The sequence below is a fragment of the Heteronotia binoei genome, chromosome 12 (genome assembly GCF_032191835.1).
Source record: "Heteronotia binoei isolate CCM8104 ecotype False Entrance Well chromosome 12, APGP_CSIRO_Hbin_v1, whole genome shotgun sequence".
In the NCBI taxonomy this organism is placed as follows: Eukaryota; Metazoa; Chordata; class Lepidosauria; order Squamata; family Gekkonidae; genus Heteronotia; species Heteronotia binoei.
The window spans coordinates 82,057,997-82,084,672 of NC_083234.1; the positions used below are offsets into that span (position 1 = coordinate 82,057,997).

Below are 26,676 nucleotides of genomic sequence, written 5' to 3' on the forward strand. Positions count from 1 at the left end.
TATATAAATTACTTCTACAATGGTCTACAGAAGATGAAGTAGTGAAATCGCAAATGATTAAATGGGCAATTAATGTAAATAAAGAAATACAGATGGAAACTTGGGAATAAGAACATAAGAACATAAGAGAAGCCATGTTGGATCAGGCCAACGGCCCATCAAGTCCAACACTCTGTGTCACACAGTGGCAAAAAATGTTATATACACACATACACTGTGGCTAATAGCCACTGATGGACCTGTGCTCCATACACTGTGGCTAATAGCCACTGATGGACCTGTGCTCCATACACTGTGGCTAATAGCCACTGATGGACCTGTGCTCCATATTTTTATCTAAACCCCTCTTGAAGGTGGCTATACTTGTGGCCGCCACCACCTCCTGTGGCAGTGAATTCCACATGTTAATCACCCTTTGGGTGAAGAAGTACTTCCTTTTATCCGTCTTAACCTGTCTGCTCAGCAATTTCATCGAATGCCCACGAGTTCTTGTATTGTGAGAAAGGGAGAAAAGTACTTCTTTCTCTACTTTCTCCATTCCATGCATTATCTTGTAAACCTCTATCATGTCACCCCGCAGTCGACGTTTCTCCAAGCTAAAGAGTCCCAGGCGTTTCAACCTTGGGACTCTTTAGCTTGGAGAAACGTCGACTGCGGGGTGACATGATAGAGGTTTACAAGATAATGCATGGAATGGAGAAAGTAGAGAAAGAAGTACTTTTCTCCCTTTCTCACAATACAAGAACTCGTGGGCATTCGATGAAATTGCTGAGCAGACAGGTTAAGACGGATAAAAGGAAGTACTTCTTCACCCAAAGGGTGATTAACATGTGGAATTCACTGCCACAGGAGGTGGTGGCGGCCACAAGTATAGCCACCTTCAAGAGGGGTTTAGATAAAAATATGGAGCACAGGTCCATCAGTGGCTATTAGCCACAGTGTATGGAGCACAGGTCCATCAGTGGCTATTAGCCACAGTGTATGGAGCACAGGTCCATCAGTGGCTATTAGCCACAGTGTATGTGTGTATATAACATTTTTTGCCACTGTGTGACACAGAGTGTTGGACTTGATGGGCCGTTGGCCTGATCCAACATGGCTTCTCTTATGTTCTTATGTTCTTATTCCCAAGTTTCCATCTGTATTTCTTTATTTACATTAATTGCCCATTTAATCATTTGCGATTTCACTACTTCATCTTCTGTAGACCATTGTAGAAGTAATTTATATACTTTTGAAATTAATTCATCATTGTCTCCAAGTAGAACTTTTTCCAATTCTGTTTGCTCTTTCCTTATTCTTTCAGTTTTAATATCATTCTCCACCAAGCTCTTTATTTGTTGCATTTGAAACCAATCATATTTATGACTCAACTCTTCAGCAGTTTTCAGTTCTATTTTGCCACTTTGTATTTTTAATAATTGATTATATGACAACCACTTTTCTTCGCCTATCTCAGCCGTTATTTGTGGAAGAACTCTATGAAACTTGCAACATGTCAAAGTGTTAAAGAAAACTGTTTTAAGATGATGTATAGATGGTATATAACTCCTAAAAAACTGGCAAAGATGAATAATAAGATGCCAGACAGATGTTGGGAATGTAAAAAGCATGAAGGTTATTTCTACCATATGTGGTGGACTTGTGAAAGAGCTAAAATGTTTTGGCAGATGATTCAGCAAGAGATTTCTAAGATCCTGGGATATGAGTTTAACAAAGTTGCAGAGACTTTTCTGTTGGGACTACAAATGGAAAAATTTCCAAAAGAAGATAGAACTTTAATCTGGTACTTGCTCTCAGCGGCTAGGACATTGTATGCGCAGTTGTAGAAGCAAGAAAAAATACCAGAGAAATGGGATTGGATTATAAAAGTTATGACATGGAGTGAAATGGACAAATTAACAAGAATATTAAGAGACTATGATTTAGAAGTTTTTAAGACGGAATAGAAAAAGTTTAGAAGATATGTAGAACAAGAGTGGAAAATAAAAGGACATTGGACAATCTTTGATAATGATTAAGTTTTAAAAAGAAGAAGAATATAAACTTTTGTTTTAATAGTTAAGGGTACCTTTAAATATTTGCATTTTAAGTAAATAACACCTGTGGGGGGGTCAAGTAACGGGGGGAAGGGTGGGTAGAAAGTAATATATGGGGTAGATAAAATAAGTGTTTTTTTAAAGATGTAAGCTATAGATTTATTACCATATGTTACCAATAAAATTGTTTTAAATGGACAGTGGCTCCTGAGCCACAGTTTGGCCACCCCTGTTCTGGGGCAACAGAAAACAATTCTGCACCATTCTCTCTATAACAGCCTTTCAAGTACTTGAAGATGGTGATCATATCACCTCTCAGCCACAACCTCGCCAGGCTAAACATCCCCAGCTCCTTCAACCTTTCCTCATAGGACTTGGTCTCCAGACCCCTCACCATCTTCATCGCCCTCCTCTGGACCCCTTCCAGCTTGTCTATATGCTTCCCAAAACTGAACACAATACTCTAGGTGAGGTCTTACCAGAGCAGAGTAAAGCGATACTATCACATTACGTGATCTGGACACTATACTTCTGTTGATACAGCCCAAAACTGCATTTGTGTTTTTAGCCACCGCATCACACTGTTGACTCATGTTCAGCGTATGGTCCACTAAAACCCCTAGATCCTTTTCGCACATACTACTGCTAAGACAAGTCTCCCCCATCCTATAACCATGGATTGGATTTTTCGTACCTAAATGCAGAACTTTGCATTTATCCAGGGGTTTTTTTGTAGAAAAAGCCCAGCAGGAATTCATTTGCATATTAGGCCACACCCCATGACAACATGCATTCCTGCTCAAAAAAAGCCCTACATTTATCCCTATTAAAATTCATTTTATTGGTTTTAGCCCAGCTTTCCAACCTGTCAAGATCATCCTGTGTCTTCTATTGTATTTTCAACCCCTCCCAATTTAGTATCAATTTAGTAATGTCATCTTTTCTAGATGTTCTAGGACTGACTGATGATTTGTTCTAAAACATTTCCAGGTATAGATGTCAAGCTGATGGGGCAATAATTTTCCGGATCCTCTTTTCCCCCCTTCTTGAAGATGGGGACATTTGCCCACCTCCAATCTTCTGGTACCTCACCTGTTTTCCAAGAATTCTCAAAAATAATGGCCAGAGGGTCAGAAATTACATGTTTAGTTGAAAATTCTTCTGATTTAATTTCAACCTGTTGGTTCTGGTCTGACCTTCTGAGGCCATAGAAAACAACTCCGCACCATCCTGTATATGACAGCCCTTCAAGTAATCCTGGTTTTCTCATCCTTTGCAGTGAAACAGCAAACAGAAATACCTGAATCACAACAGGGGAACTTTGGGAAAGCAAAGCCCCCTGGACCCTGACTGACTAAGCCGGCTAAATCCCGCCCCCTTCCCCCCACCCCCCATGCCAAGAACTGACTGACTTTGAAAAGATTGTTTCACAGTCTGCAGGGCTGGTATCTGGTCCATGAGCAACTGGCTGTCTCCTGTTTCTTTCTCCCAGTCACTACTGTGTTGCCAGGCCTCTCTGAGGGGGAAGGAAAAAGGGAGTGTACCAGAGACTCTTTCCTGCTTCCTCTCTACTCTTTCCTGCTTCCTCCACTTGGGCTGCTCTCTTCCAAGTCCATCTTCCGTCCTTTAGGGAGGAAGTGAGGAGGAAAGAAAAAGAGAGCACGTCTGCCCCCAAGAGGAAAGCTCTCTCCACTGTCTCCTGCTTTGCCAAGCCTGTTTCCCCTCCTTTGGAGAAGAGGGAGGGAGATGGAAAGAAAGAGAGAGACAGCACAAGAAAAGGGTGTCCCATAGCACATTTCAAGCCAGAGAAGTTTTATTCTGCATATAAGCTTTCCTGTGCATGGGTGGGGGGGAGGAGGAGAGATGCTTCTGCCAAGCCCTGCTCTGCTGTTGACTTTTAGCCCTGGTCACACACACAATTAGAAAAGGAAGGAGGCAGGAAAGAGATGCATATGGGACAAAGGGAATTAAAGGGAAATTATTTTGGCTTAGTCTGAAAAGTTTTTTTAAAGATTAGTTTTCTATGTACCTCTCTGGGATTTTGTTTTCTTTCAAAAAGACCCTGTTTAGGAATTACAACACTTGGAATGGATTCCATGGTTTAATGACTGGATGGCTAAGTATTTTAAAACACATTTATGGTTGGTTCCCTGTGTTCCTTCTCTCCTCTCCCACCTCACTGGCTGCCTTTCTTCACATTAAACCCTCCCCCTTGCTTTTTAAACTTCATATTATCCTCGCTAGCAGTGAGTCCAGTCTGAAAGCAACACATTATTTCACTTGGAGAGAGCCCCCTTTCCAGTTCTAAGAGATGAAAAATATGAATAAAACCCCCCGAACAGCCCAGCTTGCAATCTTTGTTAGTGGAAGGGAGCCAGAGGCCAGGAGCAAAGTTAGTGGCTGCAGGGCAGGAGCTTTCATGCGTCACTGCTCACTTCTTTAGATACAGCTAGAATGGTAGTCCATCTGTCCTTATGTCTCAGAGAGTGAAGTGATTTCAGATGCCAAATAACAATAGAGCCATTGGTAATGAGAGAAGAAACCTAGGTCAATTCAGCAGTCTCTTTCTAATCTCAGTGGGAGGACTTCTAGTGTCCTGGCCCCACTGGTGGACCTCCTGATGGCACCTGGGTTTTTTGGCCACTATGCCACACAGATTGTTGGACTGGATGGGCCATTGGCCTGATCCAACATGGCTTCTCTTATGTTCTTATCTCCCTCTGAAATCCCTTTGTAAGAGAATTGCTACTCTGTTTTGCAGGCCCTCTGGAATGGCAACAAATCTGAGAGAGCCCGAATCTCCGTAGGGAGCTGATTCCACCGAGAAGGCCCTGGCCCTGGTCGAGGCAAGCCAGGTTTTCTTTGGACTAGGGATGGTCAGAAGATGGTGACTGGCTGATTGTAGTGGCCTTCTAGGCTCATATGGGGAGAGATGGTCCTGCAGGTATGCTGGTCCCAAGCCACGCAAGGCTTTAAATGTCAAAACTAAAACCCTGAAGCGGATCCAGTACTCAATTGGTAGCCAGTGCAAACTGCCCAGCTTCGGCTGTCTGCTTGCCCGCAAAGGCAATCCAGTCAGCAATCGTGCCGCTGCGTTCTGCACCAGCTGGAGTTTCTGGATTAATTTCAAGGGCAAGCCTGCGTAGAGCAAGTTACAGCAGTCTAACCTGGAAGTGACTGTTGCATGGATCACTGTGGCTATGTTCTGAGAAGCCAGATAGGGTGCTAGTTGTTTGACCTGCCGAAGATGGTGAAAGGCAGATCGTGCAACAGCTGTGACTTGGGCCTCCATAGAGAGGGTGGCATCCAGTATCACACCCAAACTCCTCACCTTCTGAGCTGGCACAAGCTTGTGAGGGGTGGAAGCAGATGTCTGTTATTGGCCTGTCTGTCAAGTTTTGGAGAGTCTCAATTTGTATTTTCTGGAAAACATGACCCTTGACCAGAGTTTTTGTGCCAAAGTATCTGGGCTCCAAACCTCAAACCAGTAAAAGTTCAGCCTGGACATTCTAATCTGAATTGAGTGGGGGGCAACCAGCATAGAAGAAGAAGAATAGCAGATTTATACCCCGCCCTTCTCTCTGAATCAGAGACTCAGAGCGGCTTACAATCTCCTACATCTTCTCCCCCCACAACAGACACCCTGTGAGGTGGGTGGGGCTGAGGGGGCTCTCAGGACAACCTCTGCCAGAGCTATGGCTGACCCAAGGCCATTCCAAGTGGAGGAGTGCAAACATGGATTCTTGGACTGCTCCAAGGCTGAAGGGGATGGGGGCTACAGGTCTCCTTGGAAGCAGGCTTGCAACACCCTGGTGGGGGGCAGGGAATCCCCCCCCTCAGCTGATGTTTCCCACTGTTGCTCTAAGCAGCAGTGAGAGGAAAAGAAAAATGAAAAACATTGTGACATCACTTCCTGGGAAATCCAGGATGTATGTCAGTCCTCTCTAGGGGTCACCAAAAATTAGAGCAGCATGGAGCCAATCCTGGGTTTTATCAGAACTGACATCATTCATGCTGGACACCTGGTCCACAGCAAAACCCACGAGGCCCCGCCACTTCCCAAGACAAGACTCAAGGGGACTTGAGAAACAAATACCGCCCCCCTCCAATACCATGGCAAGCTGCTTTTGAAGCTGAGGAAAGTGTAAATAAAGTTTTGCACAGTTCAACATGGCCCAAATGCTTTGGGAGGGTTCAGCTGGAGGGGTAACTTGCCAGTGTGAACAGACTCCACACACTAAATTTTCACCATCACTCCAATAGCAGCATTTAAAAAAACAAAATCAGGTTACACACCAATCATCAAGCACAGAGAAGCACACAACACATACATTGGGGAGGTATCTGTGAAGTTCCTGCATTGTGCAGGGGGTTGGTCTAGATGACCCTGGAGGTCCCTTCCAATGCTGTGATTGTATGATTCTATGAACCAGCCCCTTGAGCTGTGCCAATCTGGGCCTGGGCCTGTGGGGTGTGAGACAGCCCCTTGGCTTCAGTGGGTCAAAACGGCCAGTGTCATTGGGCTGATGGTAGCAAAGCCGTAATGTCTTACATAACAAAAGCACCTTGTGCGTGGATAAAGAGGCACCCAGTCACAGCTGACTTGTGGCAATTTCACAGCGTTTCCCATGTAGAAGACTCACAGGGGTGGTTTGCCTTTGCCTTCTTCCAAAAGAGCTTTAGAAACAACTCAACGAGAGTCAGTACGGTACAGTGGCTCAGACCAGTATCTGAAAGACCTGGGTTCAATTCCCACAGATACCATGGAAGCTCAGTGGGTGACTTTGGGACAATCACTTGCTCAGCCTAGTCTACCTTACAGGGTTGTTGTGAGGATAAAATGAAGGAGAGAAGACTGATGGAAGCTGCTTTGGGTACCCAATGGGATACTAATGAATCAAATACGTGAGCAGGGCTTTATTTGTAGCAGGAACTCTTTTGTATATTAGGCCACACACCCCTGATGTAGCCAATCCATCTGGAGCATACAGCAGGCCCTGTACTGAGAGCCCTGGAAGCTCCAGGAGAATTGGCTACATCAGGGGAGTGTCACCTAATATGCAAAGGAATTCCTGCTACAAAAAAAAGCCTTGTAAATAAGTAAGTAAGTAAATAAATGATGTTCCCAAAAGCATAGAGATGGCCACCCCAAACGAAAGGAATGCAAAAAAGAAGAAGGAAGGAAGTCCACGCGAGAGAGCCACTTACCCCTTCGGACTTCTTATCAGGGAAGATGCAGGTTTCGCCACCAGCCGTGAAATTGCAGTAGACCTTGAAGGAGTCTCTGGAGCAGCCTTGATTCGGGTCCACCCAGTATTCACCTGCAATGGGGACCCCAAACGGCTCTTAAAAAGAAGAACTGGGGACACATTTCAGTTCCAACTGTATGATCAAGTCTGTCCATCTCATTTTTTTTTAAAAAAAACCCACACAATTTTAAAAAATGGAATTTATCTGACACTTCCTGTTTTTACTGTAAAAATATGAGGTTGCTTTCTTGTCCACACTAACAAAAAGGTGCATGACAGCTGCCAAGGATCTGAATTGTCTCCCAGGGAGGATGTAACAGTCTCTTGATTATATCATCACTTTTCTTGCTTGTTTTCATGCATGTTTTCCCTGCAGTGTGCACTCATTTCAGGTTCAACCAGGCCTCTGATTCAGTGGGAGCTCACAGGAGTGCAGCTCCTGAACCTTTCTAAGAGTTCCCCCTCCTCCTTCCCACCTTGTCCATTGAATAGTAGGTGCAGCTGCAGAACAATCCCTGGATGAGCTCCACCACCTATTTTTCTACAAAATGACCCCTGGGTTCAATGACTGAACTCTGCTTGACATATTAAGAGTAAAGTTTGACTGCCAGGATCCAGGAATCGTGGGGGTGAGTCTGATGGGACAAAGCCCTCTAGGCAGGCTGAGTTAGCCTCAGAGAATGCAGGGGGAAGGGGCCTCGTTTACACCCAGTTCCTGCTCCCCCCAGTGCTCTCTTGGCACCTCTGGGTTTCTCCCTTGCTCTTCCTCAGGCTTCCAGTTTAAATCTCCCCCTCCCAGGTGGAACCAATCCTTCCCTCCCTGGGATGAGACTCACAGACCCTGAGCCCAGTGGAGGACCACCTTTCTGCCTCCACCATCTTGGAGGGGCAAGAAGGAGGAGGGGCCATCAGTTCATGGCCCCACCTCCTTGCAGGTGCATTAGGGGACACTGGCCTGGCTGCTACACATTCCCTCCCACCGGCTGCTGACCTCCCTCTCCTTCGAGCTCTGCAGGGAGCCCAGGAAGTTCTCTCCAGGATAAATGGATTACTGGAAAGACAATATTGTAGCACTCCCATGGCCTACTTTACTGCTAATGCCTCTTCTGGATGATTGTAGCTTCCAAATCAGGAGCAGAATCAAAGACTCTTGTACATCCTGCTCTGTCCTGGGAGAGCGCAGTCCCAAGGCCCAGCTCCAAGATGAAAGGCCAGTTGAGGTTCAGGTTGCGCAGGCTTGTCATATTGGTCAGAGTGGATCGCAAGGCCCGGAAGGTGGCCTGCCTTTGCGGAGACCAATGCATTTGATTCAGAAGCCCCTTCCACTGACAGTCAGTAAAAGGGGTGGCATAATGTGGTATAGAGTGGCCATAGCATAATAGCAGTCCCAAGAACAGCCTGAGATGACATTTGGTTTTGGGTTGTGGGTACCCCTGAGCTTTACCGCTTTGGTTTGGGGTTGTGGGTACTCCTATAGTTTTACCTCTTTGGTTTGGGGTTGTGAGTACTCCTGTAGTTTTACTGCTTTGGTTTGAGGTTATGGGTACTCCTATAGTTTTACTGCTTTGGTTTGTGGTTGTGAGTACTCCTGTAGTTTTACTGCTTTGGTTTTGGGTTGTGGGTACTCCTATAGTTTTACCGCTTTGGTTTTGGGTTGTGGGTACTCCTATAGTTTTACTGCTATGGTTTGGGGTTGTGGGTACTCCTATAGTTTTACCACTTTGGCTTGGGGTTGTGAGTACTCCTATAGTTTTATCGCTATGCTTTGGGGTTGTGAGTACTCCTATAGTTTTACCACTTTGGTTTGGGGTTGTGCGTACTCCTATAGTGTTACTGCTTTGGTTTGGGGTCATGGGTACTCTTGCAGCTTTATCGTTTTGGTTTGGGGTTGTCGGTACTCTTGTAGTTTTACTGCTTTGGTTTGGGGTTGTGGGTACTCCTATAGTTTTACCGCTTTGGCTTCGGGTTGTGGGTACTCCTGTAGCTTTACTGCTTTGGTTTGGGGTTGTGGATTCTCTTGTAGCTTAACTGCCCTTGGTCTGATAGGAATCTGGCTGATCGGAACTGTGCTGCGCCCAAGTGGTCTCTTAAGATAACCCACAGCACTTGGTCTGCATCCGATTGGGCCGTTCTGTTCAGTTCTCGGTATTCATTGAAGAAATGGAGCCTGCCTGGATAATAGCGGCTTGGATACTAGTACCACAGGGCTCCACCAAGCACTGTGTGATAGTTCTGATCCCTAAATGCAGCAGGCCTTCCATCTCACATTCCACTTTTGTCCACCTTTTCTTGGGGGTTGGTTGCCATGATATCCTGATGACTTGTCTGGGCTCCATACGGATGACATGCTCTGTAACTGAGGATTTCTCTGGGATGCGTGACCCCGGGCATGCTACTCCTGTTCTCTAGTTGAAGCCCTGATAGCCACATGTGGCTTCTTCTCCACTGGTGCGTGAGAGGTCCACTGCAGCTCCCCTCTTCTGAGGCCTGATGGGTCTTCTGCCAAGAAGGAGTTGGTTTGGGGGCTGTCCTACCACCATTTCAGATGACTGGCATGCAAATGTCAGCAGTCTCTGGGAAGGGGCCTGCCCTGAACATCATGTGAGAGTGCTCACTCCTTGAGCCATGGGAAAGGGCCCCTGCCAGCTCCCCCTTTCTTTTTCTGGGGTGGCGCTCATGTGGACCAAGTCCTTGTCCCCCAGGGAGAATGTTTTCATCCTTGTCCCTCCTTTGCTGCTTCCAGCCCCCTCCAGCCACTCCCACAGATCCTGGGGACAAAGGGTCCAGAGGGGACGGGGTCATCCATTGTCATTCTTCATTGCTCAGTCACACAGTTGAGTCCGACTCTTTGCAACCCCATGGACAAAGTCATACCAGGCCCTCCTGTCTCCCACCATCCTCCGAAGTCTGCTCAAATTCATGTTAGTTAAATCAATAATGCTGTCCAGCCATCCCCTCTTTTGCCATCCCCTTCTTCTTTTGCCTTCTGTCTTTCCCAGCATCAGGGTCTTTTCCAGTGAGTGCTCCCTTCTCATTGGGTGGCCAAAGTATTTGAGCTTCAGCTACAGCATCTGACCTTTCAGTAAACAGTCTGGGTTGATTTCCCTTAGGATTGACTGATTGGATCTTCTTGCAGTCCAAGGAACTCTCAAGATTCTTCTCCAGCACCACAGCTCAAAAGCATCTGTTCTTCTGTGCTCGGCCATCCTTATGGTCCAGCTCTCACAGCCATACATTACTACTGGGAATACCATCGCTTTGACTATACAAGCTTTTGTTGGGAGGGTGATGTCTCTACTTTTTATTATACTGCCCAGGTTCGCCATAGTTGTCCTCCCAAGGAACAAATGTCTTTTAATTGCATGGCTACCGTCACTATCTGCAGTGATCTTGGACCCCAGAAATGTAAAGTCTGTCAATACTTCCATGTCTTCCCCTTCTATTTGCCAAGGTGCGATGGGGCCAGATGCCATGATCTTACTTTATTTTAATGTTGAGTTTCAAGCCTACTTTTGTGCTCTCTTCTTTCACCCTCAAGAAAAGGTTCTTTAGGTCCTCTTCACTTTATGCCATTAGAACAGCACTGGCCCGTGGGTGCCCCAGTCAGGCTCCCTGCCCCCCCAGTGCCCTCCTTCCCTTTGTCGCCTGTCCCCCACCAACACTGGTCCTTGCCTGCTGCTGCCTTCTTCCCTTTGTTGCCCGTTCCTCCCCCCCCCCCCCCCCCGTAGCTGGTCCTTGCCGGCCGCCCACATTCCCTTCGCAGCATTGCGGTTTCAGGAAGGAGGGGGAGCACTGCCTTGCAGTGCTGCGAAGGGAAGGAGGGACGTGGTGGTCAAGGACCAGCTGCGGGGGAAAGGGGGGGAGGAACAGGCGACGAAGGGAAGGAGGATGGTGGCAGGAAGGGTCCAGACATGGTGGGGGGAGAGGAACGGGTGACAAAGGAAAGGAGGGTGGTGGCAAGAAGAACCAACCGCGGGGCGGGGGGGGGGGAGGAATGGGTGATGAAGGGAAGGAGGGTGGTGGCAGGAAGGACCAGCCGTGGGGGGGGAGGAATGGATGATGAAGGGAAGGAGGGTGGTGGCAGGAAGGACCAGCCGTGGGGGGGGGAGGAACGGGTGACGAAGAAAAGGAGGGTGGTGGCAGGAAGGACCAGCCGTGGGGGGGGAGGAACGGGTGACGAAGAAAAGGAGGGTGGTGGCAGGAAGGACCAGCAGCGGGTGGGGAGGAATGGATGATGAAGAAAAGGAGGGTGGTGGCAGGAAGGACCATCCGTGGGGGGGAGGAACGGGTGACGAAGAAAAGGAGGGTGGTGGCAGGAAGGACCAGCCGTGGGGGGGGGGAGGAATGGATGACGAAGGAAAGGAGGGTGGTGGCAGGAAGGACCAGCCGTGGGGGGGGAGGAACGGGTGACGAAGAAAAGGAGGGTGGTGGCAGGAAGGACCAGCCGTGGGGGGGGAGGAATGGGTGACGAAGAAAAGGAGGGTTGTGGCAGGAAGGACCAGCCGTGGGGGGGGAGGAACGGGTGACGAAGAAAAGGAGGGTGGTGGCAGGAAGGACCAGCCGTGGGGGGGGGAGGAATGGGTGATGAAGGAAAGGAGGGTGGTGGCAGGAAGGACCAGCCGTGGGGGGGGGAGGAATGGGTGATGAAGGGAAGGAGGGTGGTGGCAGGAAGGACCAGCCGTGGGGGGGAGGAACGGGTGACGAAGAAAAGGAGGGTGGTGGCAGGAAGGACCAGCCGTGGGGGGGGGGGGAGGAATGGGTGATGAAGGGAAGGAGGGTGGTGGCAGGAAGGACCAGCCGTGGGGGGGAGGAACGGGTGACGAAGAAAAGGAGGGTGGTGGCAGGAAGGACCAGCCGTGGGGGGGGAGGAATGGGTGATGAAGGGAAGGAGGGTGGTGGCAGGAAGGACCAGCCGTGGGGGGGAGGAATGGGTGATGAAGAAAAGGAGGGTGGTGGCAGGAAGGACCAGCCGTGGGGGGGAGGAATGGGTGACGAAGAAAAGGAGGGTGGTGGCAGGAAGGACCAGCCGTAGGGGGGGAGGAATGGGTGATGAAGGGAAGAAGGGTGGTGGCAGGAAGGACCAGCCGTGGGGGGGAGGAACGGGTGACGAAGAAAAGGAGGGTGGTGGCAGGAAGGACCAGCCGTGGGGGGGGAGGAATGGGTGATGAAGGGAAGGAGGGTGGTGGCAGGAAGGACCAGCCGTGGGGGGGGAGGAATGGATGACGAAGAAAAGGAGGGTGGTGGCAGGAAGGACCAGCCGTGGGGGGGGAGGAACGGGTGACGAAGAAAAGGAGGGTGGTGGCAGGAAGGACCAGCAGTGGGGGGGGAGGAATGGGTGATGAAGGGAAGGAGGGTGGTGGCAGGAAGGACCAGCCGTGGGGGGGAGGAACGGGTGACGAAGAAAAGGAGGGTGGTGGCAGGAAGGACCAGCCGTGGGGGGGGAGGAATGGGTGATGAAGGGAAGGAGGGTGGTGGCAGGAAGGACCAGCCGTGGGGGGGGAGGAATGGATGACGAAGAAAAGGAGGGTGGTGGCAGGAAGGACCAGCCGTGGGGGGGGAGGAACGGGTGACGAAGAAAAGGAGGGTGGTGGCAGGAAGGACCAGCCGTGGGGGGGGAGGAACGGGTGACGAAGAAAAGGAGGGTGGTGGCAGGAAGGACCAGCCGTGGGGGGGGAGGAATGGATGACGAAGAAAAGGAGGGTGGTGGCAGGAAGGACCAGCCGTGGGGGGGGGAGGAATGGATGACGAAGAAAAGGAGGGTGGTGGCAGGAAGGACCAGCAGTGGGGGGGGAGGAATGGGTGATGAAGGGAAGGAGGGTGGTGGCAGGAAGGACCAGCCGTGGGGGGGAGGAACGGGTGATGAAGAAAAGGAGGGTGGTGGCAGGAAGGACCAGCCGTGGGGGGGGAGGAATGGGTGATGAAGGGAAGGAGGGTGGTGGCAGGAAGGACCAGCCGTGGGGGGGGAGGAATGGGTGATGAAGGGAAGGAGGGTGGTGGCAGGAAGGACCAGCCGTGGGGGGGAGGAACGGGTGATGAAGAAAAGGAGGGTGGTGGCAGGAAGGACCAGCCGTGGGGGGGGGAGGAATGGGTGATGAAGGAAAGGAGGGTGGTGGCAGGAAGGACCAGCCGTGGGGGGGAGGAACGGGTGATGAAGAAAAGGAGGGTGGTGGCAGGAAGGACCAGCCGTGGGGGGGGAGGAATGGGTGATGAAGGGAAGGAGGGTGGTGGCAGGAAGGACCAGCCGTGGGGGGGAGGAACGGGTGATGAAGAAAAGGAGGGTGGTGGCAGGAAGGACCAGCCGTGGGGGGGGGAGGAATGGGTGATGAAGGAAAGGAGGGTGGTGGCAGGAAGGACCAGCCGTGGGGGGGAGGAACGGGTGATGAAGAAAAGGAGGGTGGTGGCAGGAAGGACCAGCAGTGGGGGGGGAGGAATGGGTGATGAAGGAAAGGAGGGTAGTGGCAGGAAGGACCAGCCGTGGGGGGGAGGAACGGGTGATGAAGAAAAGGAGGGTGGTGGCAGGAAGGACCAGCCGTGGGGGGTAGGAACGGGTGATGAAGAAAAGGAGGGTGGTGGCAGGAAGGACCAGCCGTGGGGGGGAGGAACGGGTGATGAAGAAAAGGAGGGTGGTGGCAGGAAGGACCAGCCGTGGGGGGGGAGGAATGGGTGATGAAGGGAAGGAGGGTGGTGGCAGGAAGGACCAGCCGTGGGGGGGGAGGAATGGGTGATGAAGGAAAGGAGGGTGGTGGCAGGAAGGACCAGCCGTGGGGGGGAGGAACGGGTGATGAAGAAAAGGAGGGTGGTGGCAGGAAAGACCAGCCGTGGGGGGGGAGGAATGGGTGATGAAGGAAAGGAGGGTGGTCGCAGGAAGGACCAGCCGTGGGGGGGAGGAACGGGTGATGAAGAAAAGGAGGGTGGTGGCAGGAAGGACCAGCCGTGGGGGGGGAGGAATGGGTGATGAAGGAAAGGAGGGTGGTGGCAGGAAGGACCAGCCGTGGGGGGGAGGAACGGGTGATGAAGAAAAGGAGGGTGGTGGCAGGAAGGACCAGCCGTGGGGGGGGAGGAATGGGTGACGAAGAAAAGGAGGGTGGTGGCAGAAAGGACCAGCCGTGGGGGGGAGGAACAGGTGACGAAGGGAAGGAGGGTGGTGGCAGGAAGGACCAGCAGCGGGTGGGGAGGAATGGATGATGAAGGGAAGGAGGGTTGTGGCAGGAAGGACCAACTGCGGGCGGGGAGGAATGGATGATGAAGGGAAGGAGGGTTGTGGCAGGAAGGACCAGCCGTGGGGGGGAGGAACGGGTGATGAAGAAAAGGAGGGTGGTGGCAGGAAGGACCAGCAGCGGGTGGGGAGGAATGGATGATGAAGAAAAGGAGGGTGGTGGCAGGAAGGACCATCCGTGGGGGGGAGGAACGGGTGATGAAGAAAAGGAGGGTGGTGGCAGGAAGGACCAGCAGCGGGTGGGGAGGAATGGGTGATGAAGGAAAGGAGGGTGGTGGCAGGAAGGACCATCCGTGGGGGGGAGGAACGGGTGATGAAGAAAAGGAGGGTGGTGGCAGGAAGGACCAGCAGCGGGTGGGGAGGAATGGGTGATGAAGGAAAGGAGGGTGGTGGCAGGAAGGACCATCCGTGGGGGGGAGGAACGGGTGATGAAGGAAAGGAGGGTGGTGGCAAGAAGGACCATCCGTGGGGGGGAGGAACGGGTGATGAAGAAAAGGAGGGTGGTGGCAGGAAGGACCAGCAGCGGGCGGGGAGGAATGGATGATGAAGGGAAGGAGGGTTGTGGCAGGAAGGACCAGACGCGGGGGGGGGGAGTGGGGAACCGGTAACGAAGGAAAGGAGGGTGGTGGCAGGAAGGACCAGACGCGGAAGGGAGGAACCGGTAACGAAGGGAAGGAGGGTGGTGGCGAGAAGAACCAGCCACAGGGGGGAGGAACGGGTGACAAAAGAAAACAGGGTGGTGGCAGGAAGGACTAGCCGCCGTGGTGGGGAGGAACGGGTGACGAAGGAAAGGAGGGTGGCGGCAGGAAGGACCAGATGCCGGGGAGAGGAACCAGTAATGACGGAAAGGAGGGTGGTGGCAGGAAGGACCAGCCGCAGCGGGGAGAGGAAAGGGTGAGGAATGGAAGGAGGGTGGTGGCAGGAAGGACCAGCAGCGCGGGGTAGAGGAATGAGTGACGAAGGGAAGGAGTGTGGTGGCAGGAAGGACCAGCTGTGGGGAGATAGGAATGGGTGACGAAGGGAAGGAGGGTAGTCGTAGGAAGGATCAGCCGCCGGGGGGGGGGCGGGAGGAACGGGTGACAAAGTGAAGGAGGGTGGTGGCAGGAAGGGTCCATCCGCGGGAGGGGGAGGAACCGGTGACGAAGGAAAAGAGGGTGGTGGCAGGAAGGACCAACCGCAGGGAGGGGAGGAACGGGTAACAAAGGTAAAGAGGGTGGTGGTAGGAAGGACCAGCCATGAGGGGCAGGAACGGGTGATGAAGGAAAGGAGGGTGGTGGCAGGAAGGAGCTTCGCGGGGGGGGGGGGGGAGGAACGGGTGACAAAGGAAAAGAGGGTTGTGGCAGGAAGGACCAACCACAGGGGGGGGAACAGGTGATGAAGGAAAGGAGGATGGTGGCAGGAAGGACCAGCCACGGGGGGAGGAAGGACCAGCCACGGGGGGGGGGGGGAGGAACAGGTGATGAAGGAAAGGAGGGTGGTGGCAGGAAGGAGCTTCGCGGGGGGGGGGAGGAACGGGTGACGAAGGAAAAGAGGGTGGTGGCAGGAAGAACCAACCACGGGGGGGGGGGGGGACAGGTGATGAAGGAAAGGAGGATGGTGGCAGGAAGGACCAGCCACGGGGTGGGGGGGGGGGGGGAGGAACGGGTGATGAAGGAAAGGAGGGTGGTGGCAGGAAGGACCAGCCGCCGGCAGGGAGGAACCTTTAACGAAGGGAAGGAGGGTGGTGGCAGGAAGGACCAGCGTTGGGAGGGAGGAACGGATGACAAAGGAAAACAGTGTGGTGGCGGGAAGGACCAGCCGGGGGGGGGGGGGAGGAATGGGTGATGAAGGAAAGGAGGGTGGTGTCAGGAAGGACCAGCAGCGGGGTGGGGGAGGAATGGGTAAGGAATGGAAGGAGGGTGGTGGCAGGAAGGACCAGACGCGGGGGGGAGGAACCGATGACAAAGGAAAACAGGGTGGTGGCAGGAAGGACCAGCCGCGGGGGAGGGAACGGGTGTCGAAGGAAAGGAGGGTGGTGGCAGGAAGGACCAGCCGCGGGGGGGAGGGGAAGGGGTGAGGAATGGAAGGAGGGTGGTGTCAGGAAGGACCAGCAGCGGGGTGGGGGAGGAATGGGTGAGGAATGGAAGGAGGGTGGTGGCAGGAAGGACCAGACGCGGGGGAGAGCAAACGATGACAAAGGAAAACAGGGTGGTGGCAGGAAGGACCAGCCGCGCGGGGGGGGGGGGGAACGGGTGACGTAGGAAAGGAGGGTGGTGGCAGGAAGGACCAGCCACGGGGGGGAGGAACGGGTGACAAAGGAAAACAGGGTGGTGGCAGGAAGGACCAGCCGCGCGGGGGGGGGGAACGGGTGACGAAGGAAAGGAGGGTGGTGGCAGGAAGGACCAGCCGCGGGGTGGGGGAGAAACGGGTGACGAAGGAAAGAAGGGTGGTGGCAGGAAGGACCAGCTGCGGGGGGTAGAGGAAAGGGTGAGGAATGGAAGGAGGGTGGTGGCAGGAAGGACCAGCTGCAGGGGTGAGAGGAAAGGGTGAGGAATGGAAGGAGGGTGGTGGCAGGAAGGACCAGCTGCAGGGGTGAGAGGAAAGGGTGAGGAATGGAAGGAGGGTGGTGGCAGGAAGGACCAGCTGCGGGGGGTAGAGGAACGAGTGACGAAGTGAAGGAGGGTGGTGGCAGGAAGGACGAGCTGTGGGGAGATAGGAACGGGTGACGAAGGGAAGGAAGGTGGTCGTAGGAAGGACCAGCCGCGGGAGGGGGGGGAGGAACGGGTGACAAAGGGAAGGGTGGTGGCAGGAAGGCTCCAGCTGCTGCGGGGAGGAACGGTGACGAAGGGAAGGAGGGTGGTGGCAGGAAGGACCAGCCATGGGCGGGGGAAAACGGGTGACGAAGGAAAGGAGGGTGTGGAGAAACGCCATCTGAGAGTGTTGGTGCTTCATCCAAAAAGGCAGGGATCAGTAAATCCATTCAGCCGGCTTTGTAGCCTTCCCCTCACTCCCCCCCTCCTTTCCAGAGCCAAACCAACAACGCTAGGGGGAAAGTCTCCTAGAGAGGCAGGAAGGGCTGTTGTTCTTGCCATGTGCTAGGCAGGAAGAGTTTCTCAGTTTGCAGCAGGCGCTCGGGAAGGGAGGCTGCTTGCCTGCGGGCTCCTGCCTGGGAGGCCCCAGGCAGGCAGACAAAGTAAGTCATTTTCTTAGGCAGATCAAGTATAGACCAGGGACAATACGATGCATTTAAAAACCACCTTTATTTTGTTATGCTGTTTGCTGTGCTTTGCTGTGCGGTGCTGTGCGGTGCTAACTTTTTAAATGCAACTGTTTTTGTTTTGTTTTTCTTCCCCTATCCTTTTCCCTTTTAAATAAATGTTTTTTCTGCTTTAAATGCTGGCAGTTAATCTCTGTACCACCTAGATCCCCAGACCGCTTTAGACCACGCTGTGTTAAGAAGGGGGCCCCGGGGAAGGGGGAAGGCATGCAGTTGGATAAGGTGCCAATCCTCCAGGGGTGCCCCAAAGAAGCGCTGAGGTCTCTGTGAAACCCAAGTGCAGGGTGGCAGAGGACCTTGAGGCCTAGCCTCATAGCAGGAGAGGGGGATTGGGAGTCCTGTTCCTCTCAATCTGAACCCCGGGACTGAGCAGGTGGTGGCAGCGAGCCCAAGGGGCAGGAGGAGACATAGCTCCCTCCAGGAGTTGGCGACTCAATAGGGAGCTGACGGGACCGGGCCTGAAGGCAGAATCGGGCCGGTTCCGCCACAGAGGGTGTTGGCAGAAAGGACAAGCCGCGGAGGGGGAGGAACAGGTGATGAAGGGAAGGAGGGTGGTGGTAGGAAGGACCAGCCGCAGGGGGGGGGGGAGAAACGGGTGACGAAGGAAAGGAGGGTGGTGGCAGGAAGGACCAGCCGCTGGGGAGTTGAACGGTGACAAAGGGAAGGAAGGTGGTGGCAGGAAGGACCAGCTGCCGGGGGGGGGGGGGGGAGGAACGGGTTATGAAGGGAAGGAAGGTGGTGGCAGGAAGGACCATCCGCGGGGAGGGGAGGAATGGGTGACGAAGGGAAGGAGGGTGGTGGCAGGAAGGACCATCCGTGGGGACGGAGGAATGGGTGATGAAGGGAAGAAGGGTGGTCATAGGAAGGACCAGCCGCGGGGGGGGGGGGGGAGGAGGAACCAATGACGAAGGGAAGGAGGGTGGTGGGAGGAAGGACCAGCTGCGGGAGGGGAGCAACGGGTGACAAAGGAGAGGTGGGCGGGGGCAGGAAGGACCAGCTGCAGGGGTGGGGGATGAACGGGTGATGAAGGAAAGGAGGGTGTTGGCAGGAAGGACAAGCCACGGGGGGGGGGGTGAATGGGTGACGAAGGGAAGGAGGTTGGTGGCAGGAAGGACAAGCCGCGGGGGGGGGGGGAGGAACAGGTGACGAAGGGAAGGAGGGTGGTGGCAGGAAGGATCTTCGCGGGGGGAGGAATGGGTGATGAAGGGAAGGAGGGTGGTGGCAGGAAGGACCAGCCACGGTGGGGGGGGGGGAGGAACGGGTGACAAAGGAAAGGAGGGTGGTAGTACGAAGGACCAGCCACGGGGGGGAGGAACAGGTGATGAAGAAAAGGTGGGTGGTGGCAGGAAGGATCTTCACGGGGGGGGGGGTGGAGGAACGGGTGACGAAGGAAAGGAGGATGGTGGCAGGAAGGACCAGCTGCAGAGGGGGAGGAACGAGTGATGAAGGGAAGGAGGGTGGTGGCAGGAAGGTCCAGCCATGGCGGGGAGGAGGAACGGGTGACAAAGGGAAGGAGGGTGGTAGTGGTGGCAAGGACAGTGGCCTGGTTTCCCCAAAGGCAAGTTAAGGGGCACTCTGGCCTTCTTGTCTTGCTTTAGGAAACAGGATGATAAATCAGATTCCCCTTTTTGATTAGCTGATATTTAGTCAAGAACCAATAATCACATGTTTATGACAGAAGAGATTGACTCAAGATAGGAGTTACACCAGTCTAAGTCTATGGATTTCAGGAAGCTTAAAAAGGTAAAGGTGCAAGCACCAGTCATTTCCGACTCTGGGGTGACGTTGCTTTCACAACATTTTCACGGCAGACTGTTTTACGGGGTGGTTTGCCTTTGCCTTCCCCAGTCATCTACACTTTCCCCCCAGCAAGCTGGGTACTCATTTTACCGACCTCGGAAGGATGGAAGGCTGAGTCAGTCTGGAGCCGGCTACCTGAACCTACTTCTGCCGGGATCAAACTCAGGTCATGAGCAGAGTGCTCCGATTGCAGTACTGCAGCTTTACCACTCTGCACCACGGGGCTCTTTCAGGAAGCTTAGACTGGAATAACTTTGCATAGGATTTCACTGTTATAGTAAGATAAGACTGATATTTTTCCTTTTAAAAATGCATTGATGTGATGAGCAAATCAGATTCCTTTTAGATGGAACTCTAAGAAAACATCAGATGAAATCTCAACCTGTGCCTGAGTGTGACTTTGGTTTACAGAAGATCCCTAAAAGCAGTTTTAAGACAATAACCAGAAAGCTAATATATACTTGCTATGATATGGTTCCTAAAATGAGCTTTGATAGGTTTGGTACTCTGCCCCTCACCCCTCAATAGCTATAGGGTGAATTTTCATGTATGTTCTAACATCTTGCCTATTAAAGAGAACCATTTTTTGTCCACTGACAGATAAGCTCTCTGAAGGCAGGGCCTCCAAGAAGAGTTATATGAGGTGCTGCAAAAAAAAAAAAAAAAATGCAGGGCCCCTTTCCTGGTCTGTTAAAAAATTATAATGGTTTTAAGCATAAGGTAAAAAAAGGGGGGGGGGCGGGGGGGGGTTACTTGGTATTTTCTTAAAAATGAGTTTTCCCTGCTTTTTTGTGAAAAATTTATGCTGACGGAGTGGAGCACACCTGGCTATGAATGATCTTTTCTGTGGCTGAAAAGCAGCGTCTGAAAGCATGAGTAAGGCATCAGCTTACTCTGTGGTCTGCTTCTGCAAGCATATACATCCATTTCTACCCCATCCCCATCTGTTGAGGCTGGGTGAGTGGACGTCAACGTGGCAGATGCAGTTCAATGTGGCCAAGTGCAAAGTAATGCACATTGGGGCCAAGAATCCCAGCTACAAATACAAGTTGATGGGGTTTGAACTGGCAGAGACTGACCAAGAGAGAGATCTTGGGGTCGTGGTAGATAACTCCCTGAAAATGTCAAGACAGTGTGCGTTTGCAATAAAAAAAGGCCAATGCCATGCTGGGAATTATTAGGAAGGGAATTGAAAACAAATCAGCCAGTATCATAATGCCCCTGTATAAATCGATGGTGCGGTCTCATTTGGAGTACTGTGTGCAGTTCTGGTCGCTGCACCTCAAAAAGGATATTATAGCATTGGAGAAAGTCCAGAGAAGGGCAACTAGAATGATTAAAGGGCTGGAGCACTTTCCCTATGAAGAAAGGTTGAAACGCTTGGGACTCTTTAGCTTGGAGAAACGTCGACTGTGGGGTGACATGATAAGAGGTTTACAAGATAATGCATGGGATGGAGAAAGTGGAGAAAGAAGTACTTTTCTCCTTTTCTTACAATACAAGAACTTGTGGGCATTCGATGAAATTGCTGAGCAGACAGGTTAAAACAGATAAAAGGAAGTACTTCTTCACCCAAAGGGTGATTAACATGTGGAATTCACTGCCACAGGAGGTGGTGGCGGCCACAAGCATGGCCACCTTCAAGAGGGGTTTAGATAAAAATATGGAGCACAGGTCCATCAGTGGCTATTAGCCACAGTGTGTGTGTATATATAAATTTTTTTGCCACTGTGTGACACAGAGTGTTGGACTGGATGGGCCGTGGCCTGATCCAACATGGCTTCTCTTATGTTCTTATGTTCTTATCCCTTTCTTCTTTAAATAGCCTTAGATAGGGAAGCTGGATTCATGGAATTGATATGATAATACACTACTTAAGGCTTACTAGCAGTGCTAATTAGAGGATTAACAAGAATAAGGATCTTTGCATTTTTATCCACTGTTATGTAGGGTAGCTTTTAAGAACATAGCCTAGAACAAAAGATACAGAGAACTGTAGATGAAGTGCCAGAAAAATAGCTGTTTCTGGGCCTCTGTCTAAAAGTGAAATTGCACTCTTTCAGTATCGGATAGGCACTGCTAGTGCTCTATGTAACATCAAGTGTTTCAGGCAATTAGCGGCTCAAGGTCTCTGAACACTGAGAATGCAGAAAGGCAACGCGTCTTGAAGCTGCAGAAGTGCCAAGATACCCAATTGCTACATTCAAGTAAAGGGAATTTATTTTGGTGCTGAGATCAGGGCCTTCCCGGGTTTGATGTTTGGATTTCTGGTCCCAGAGAGCCCTGAGATGGTTCACCCTCCTCAGTGTAAATCTCTCCTCCTGTTTATTATTCATTGTATCTCAATTGTTCTGATAACTGCCAAAGAAAGGTCTATGTGTTCTTTGATATGTAAATGAATGAAATAATCCCAATTTGGGATGGGGGGATCCCCCAATTTGTGGAGGGCTTCCGTGATGCCAGCCAGCTGGCCAGTGGGGGAAATCCCACCCCAACATGTGGTTTTTCAGAAGTGGCCCCAAAACCTGGAAGTGCTGCCCCAGAGCAGCCATTTGAGTGGGGAAGCAAAAGGGACCACTCAAATGGCTTCAAGGCGTCAGTGATCCTGATCTAAATTGGCTACAAGCCTTTTCAGGGGCCAGTAGGGAGTGTTTCAGTGTTTTCTGCTTCAACATCCAATGTAGCATTTCTGGCTTAGACTACCTTATATTTTGATCTACACAGTTGACATTACTATACAGAATAAAAGCTAAGACACATACAATAAAACAACATAAGATATACATTCTAGTCTTCATCCTGAGGCTCCCGGAACCTCTCAGGCTCCCACTGGGCCTGTTGGAAGGTTTCCCTGCTGGTCTTAGTTCAAAGAACAGAACTCACAAATATTTCATTGGTACTATCAGATTTAAAAGCTGATAGACAACTTTTATTAGATAGATCCTGAAGATATCTAACACGAAATGTGGTAATAGACTAATTCCTTTAGAACTGTTTAGTTGGGATTTTCTAATTGAAAACAGGAGTAAAATATCTTGTTCTGAAAGACACCATAGTGATATAGCTACTAATGATTAAAACAAAATACTGGCAAGAAGCTCACTGGTGATGAGGAGGGGGGGCTGCACCAAATGTGGGCAGAGTGTGTGCGTGTTACACAACTCCATACTCTCCCCAAACCCACCATGCCTGACCTTTAAGGGAAGATCATACCAAATTGGGGCTAGGAAACTGAAGAGTGGAGCTAAAGAAACCCCGGAAGGTGAATGATGGGAGCAGCCCTCTTCCCAAAACCTGCTGCAGGTTGGAGGGCGGGGGGAATGAGGATCAGGACTTCTTTGCAGACATGACTTGAGATACCAAAGTGTCAGCTGTTCTTGTTCATACAGCAAGGGAATTTTCATTTGAAGCAAGACGTGAGCAAAGAAGGTACCCCAAAGGGATTAACAGTGTTGGTCCTTCCAGCCCCTGATGCCATTCCCATCTTGTTGCAGCCCTAATCAACCGTCCTAAATATAATTTTAGATGTTATTGTTTTAAATAGAAATATTGTCAAAATATGGTTTATTGCAAAAACAAAAATTGCCCCACCCATGCAACGTAATGTAAGAAATGCCTCAGATTTGAAAGCCAGTCCTCCCCTCCCCCTCCCCCTGCAGCCCTGGCATACCGTCTGGGAAATCAGGATGGCAAAGCTGCAGGTCTTTGCAGGTCCGAGCCGGGTTGTGCTGGGTGCCCAAGGGATGCTTCATCTGCTCAATTTCCAGTTTCAGGGAGTTTAAGGAGCCAAAGATTTCCTCCATGCCTTCAGCATAATCCATGTAGTTGTCAGAGTTGCCTTCATCAATCAATTGGCTGGCATCGATGTTTCGCCGTGTCCTCTTAGATGACTGGATAGGAAGAGGTTGGATCACTTCCCCTGGAGGGCCCTTGGATGAGAAGGGAAGATGGTGAGCTGCAGCTCAGCGGCACAAGGCTTGCTTTGTTTATTGACTTGTTCCATTTGTGCCCTGCCTTTCTCCCCAGTCCATGCAAGTGTTGTGAGCAGCAGGGCTGGGGGGAATTCTCTGCAGGGCCACTGACAGGTGGAATAGATAGTTCTAGGCCAGGGGTGGCCAATGGTAGCTCTCCAGAAGTTTTTTGCCTACAACTCCGATCAGCCCCAGTCATTGGCCATGCTGGCTGGGGCTGATGGGAGTTGTAGGCATAAAAACATCTGGAGAGCTACTGTTGGCCACCCCTGGCCTAGGCCATCACAGGAAGAATTCCTCAGAAAACGGTTTTTTCAATAGTCGGGGCTTTTTTCAAGCAGGAACGCCTGGCTTGGTGTAGGGGGTGCGGCCTAATATGCAAACAAGTTCCTGCTGGGCTTTTTCTACAAAAAAGCCCTGTCAATAGTTAATTACTTAGATTTCTTATAATAATTTGGTTTTTTCCTTTTTTTGTACATTTTCAGAAAGCAACACCTGGCTTCAGTTTATCTATATTTGCTTATGGATGTAGATCCTTGGGAGGAAATATATGAATCTGAGTGTGGAAGTTCAGTTGAGAGTCTAAAAGGAGTGAGAAACAATCGTGCCAGAGGGTGCATGGGCTTCTTGCTCAGTTGATATATGCAATAACGATGTGTGTAAAATGACTAAAGGTTATTTCAAGCTCAGGTTGATGTCCTTGGAAGTCTGATCTTCAGACTGCTTGTTTTTATCTTTCCATATTTGGTACTGTGTACAGCATAAATAATATATATATATATTGATAATATTTATTTTAAAGTTAGCTTGACCCTTTGCACAGGACTCAGTGCAGAGCAGATGCTTGGTTTGCTGAATCGCCATGTAAAGGGTCTTGGGTGGCCGGAATGGCAAATACACGGCCAGTCAGTCACAGCAGACAAAACTGAGTCTCACGGACCAAAGTTCTGACTCTGGTGAGGCAGTTTCAGATGACCAGGGAAGGAGGACTGCAACATGGCATGATGATGAGATTTTTTTTGGGGGGGGGGGGAGCCACTTGGGAAACTGGCGTTGCTTGAAGGCTGTACTTACGGGAGGTCCTGGTGGTCCCGGATGGCCCATTTCACCCTTTGGGCCTGTTGGACCCTGGACAGAAAGGAAGAAAGCACAAAAACCATGACATGCCTCTATTAGGGAATTGAAAACAGATCAGCCAGTATCATAATGCCCCTGTATAAATCGATGGTGCGGTCTCATTTGGAGTACTGTGTGCAGTTCTGGTCGCCGCACCTCAAAAAGGATATTATAGCTTTAGAGAAGGTGCAGAGAAGGGCAACTAGAATGATTAAAGGGCTGGAGCACTTTCCCTATGAAGAAAGGTTGAAACGCTTGGGACTCTTTAGCTTGGAGAAACGTCGACTGTGGGGTGACATGATAGAGGTTTACAAGATAATGCATGGAATGGAGAAAGTAGAGAAAGAAGTATTTTTCTCCCTTTCTCACAATACAAGAACTCGTGGGCATTCGATGAAATTGCTGAGCAGACAGGTTAAGACGGATAAAAGGAAGTACTTCTTCACCCAAAGGGTGATTAACATGTGGAATTCACTGCCACAGGAGGTGGTGGCGGCCACAAGTATAGCCACCTTCAAGAGGGGTTTAGATAAAAATATGGAGCACAGGTCCATCAGTGGCTATTAGCCACAGTGTATGTGTGTATATAACATTTTTTGCCACTGTGTGACACAGAGTGTTGGACTTGATGGGCCGTTGGCCTGATCCAACATGGCTTCTCTTATGTTCTCTTATGTTCTTATGTAGGGCAACTAAAATGACACAAAAGACAGAAGGGGTTGTCTGATGGGCATCTAGCCAATGAGCACCCTGAAAGCTCCTCAACATCGCACCTGCCCTCCTCTGCCCACCAGAGGACACAGAAGTGAGCTTTCAGGACAGAATCCCAGAACTTCTGAGTGTTTCGAGCTGCTTCAGCAAATCACTTAACAGCAAGCGAAGCATAAAGAGGCTGTGTAATTACTCTCTAGTCTGATCAAAAGGGAAAGTCTCCAGTTGGCATCTTGGAATATGAGCAGAAGCACTTGGGGAGTGTTGACCTGAAAACAGCTGTGTTGCAAACATTTGCATGTGTGGCCTCTGCTTGTTTTTCCACTTGAGAGAAGTGCGCAGGAAAAAACATCAGTGGAAGGGAACTAGGAGGGACCCCTGAAAATGCAGGAGGGACTGCAATCAGCGTGCTGGAGGAAAATGGCTCCTTTCCTTTAGCTCTTTAAATGAATCCCGCTTTCTTCCACCCCAGGGATTCTAGACACATGGAGTGGGGGCATGTCAACCCAGATCTGTGGCTGAAGGGGATCAGCAGAGAGTCATTTCAAACTTTTGCTGCTTTTTTCTGCTCAAATAGGGGGTAGAGACTTTCTCTTACCCTTCCTGTTACACTCTCCTGGACTACATAAGGTTTAAAAAACAGATCCACAGGAGGGGGATGGCCTGTTAATCTCCCCCCCCCCCGCCTTCATGGGCTGCCCCGTTCTGCTCCAGTGGGGAACAGCAGTCAAGGTGGCTCTTCCAAAGTGATGCCCTCAAGAACAAGATGGCACCACCTTTGAGGAGCCAAAACAGGACTCTGGATACCATTTTGGAGATGGCACCTGTGCTACACGGTTTGATGGGAAGGTGCAGGAGGAAGGTTGATCAGAAGGGCCATAGGAGGCTTAAGAACCACTACAGCATTTCCACAGTTTGGACACGCATGCTCACCGAAGATCCTTTAGCACCTTTGGGACCAGGGGGACCCTAGAACAAAGAAAGAGTGGAATCAAGCAACTGGTGAGGTAAGCAATTGGTTTTTTTTAAAATAACTTTTGCAAGATCAGGTCAATTAATTCTGGATACATCTTGCCTGACTTCAAATCTGAACTGAAGTATTCATTTGTTTTTTTAAAAAAACCCAGAATTAGGATTACTTTTTATAGTAAATGCCTGAAATTGGGTAGATACACAATGTGTGACGGGAGTTCCCATCCAGGGGCAAGGGGCCTCCTCTGAGCTGCCTATGGAGACAGAGCCCTGGTGGGTGGGTCTGGCCACTGCAGCTCATTCCAAGCATCATTTGAGAACAAGACCCTTTGCCTTTTCACTACAT

The 26,676-nt window shown here is 50.9% G+C and overlaps 1 protein-coding gene across 1 annotated transcript in view; it reads right to left on the reverse strand.

Moving 5' to 3' along the window:
* Positions 1 to 26,676, reverse strand: part of COL5A1 (collagen type V alpha 1 chain) — a 451,358-nt gene that overhangs the window by 15,810 nt on the left and 408,872 nt on the right. Inside the window, exons 60-63 of the mRNA XM_060250656.1 lie at positions 26,292 to 26,327; positions 24,606 to 24,659; positions 23,231 to 23,489; positions 7,248 to 7,360 (exon numbers count right to left, since the gene is read on the reverse strand). Of these exons, the coding sequence (XP_060106639.1) occupies positions 7,248 to 7,360; positions 23,231 to 23,489; positions 24,606 to 24,659; positions 26,292 to 26,327 (462 nt within the window). The remainder of the gene's footprint in view (positions 1 to 7,247; positions 7,361 to 23,230; positions 23,490 to 24,605; positions 24,660 to 26,291; positions 26,328 to 26,676) is intronic.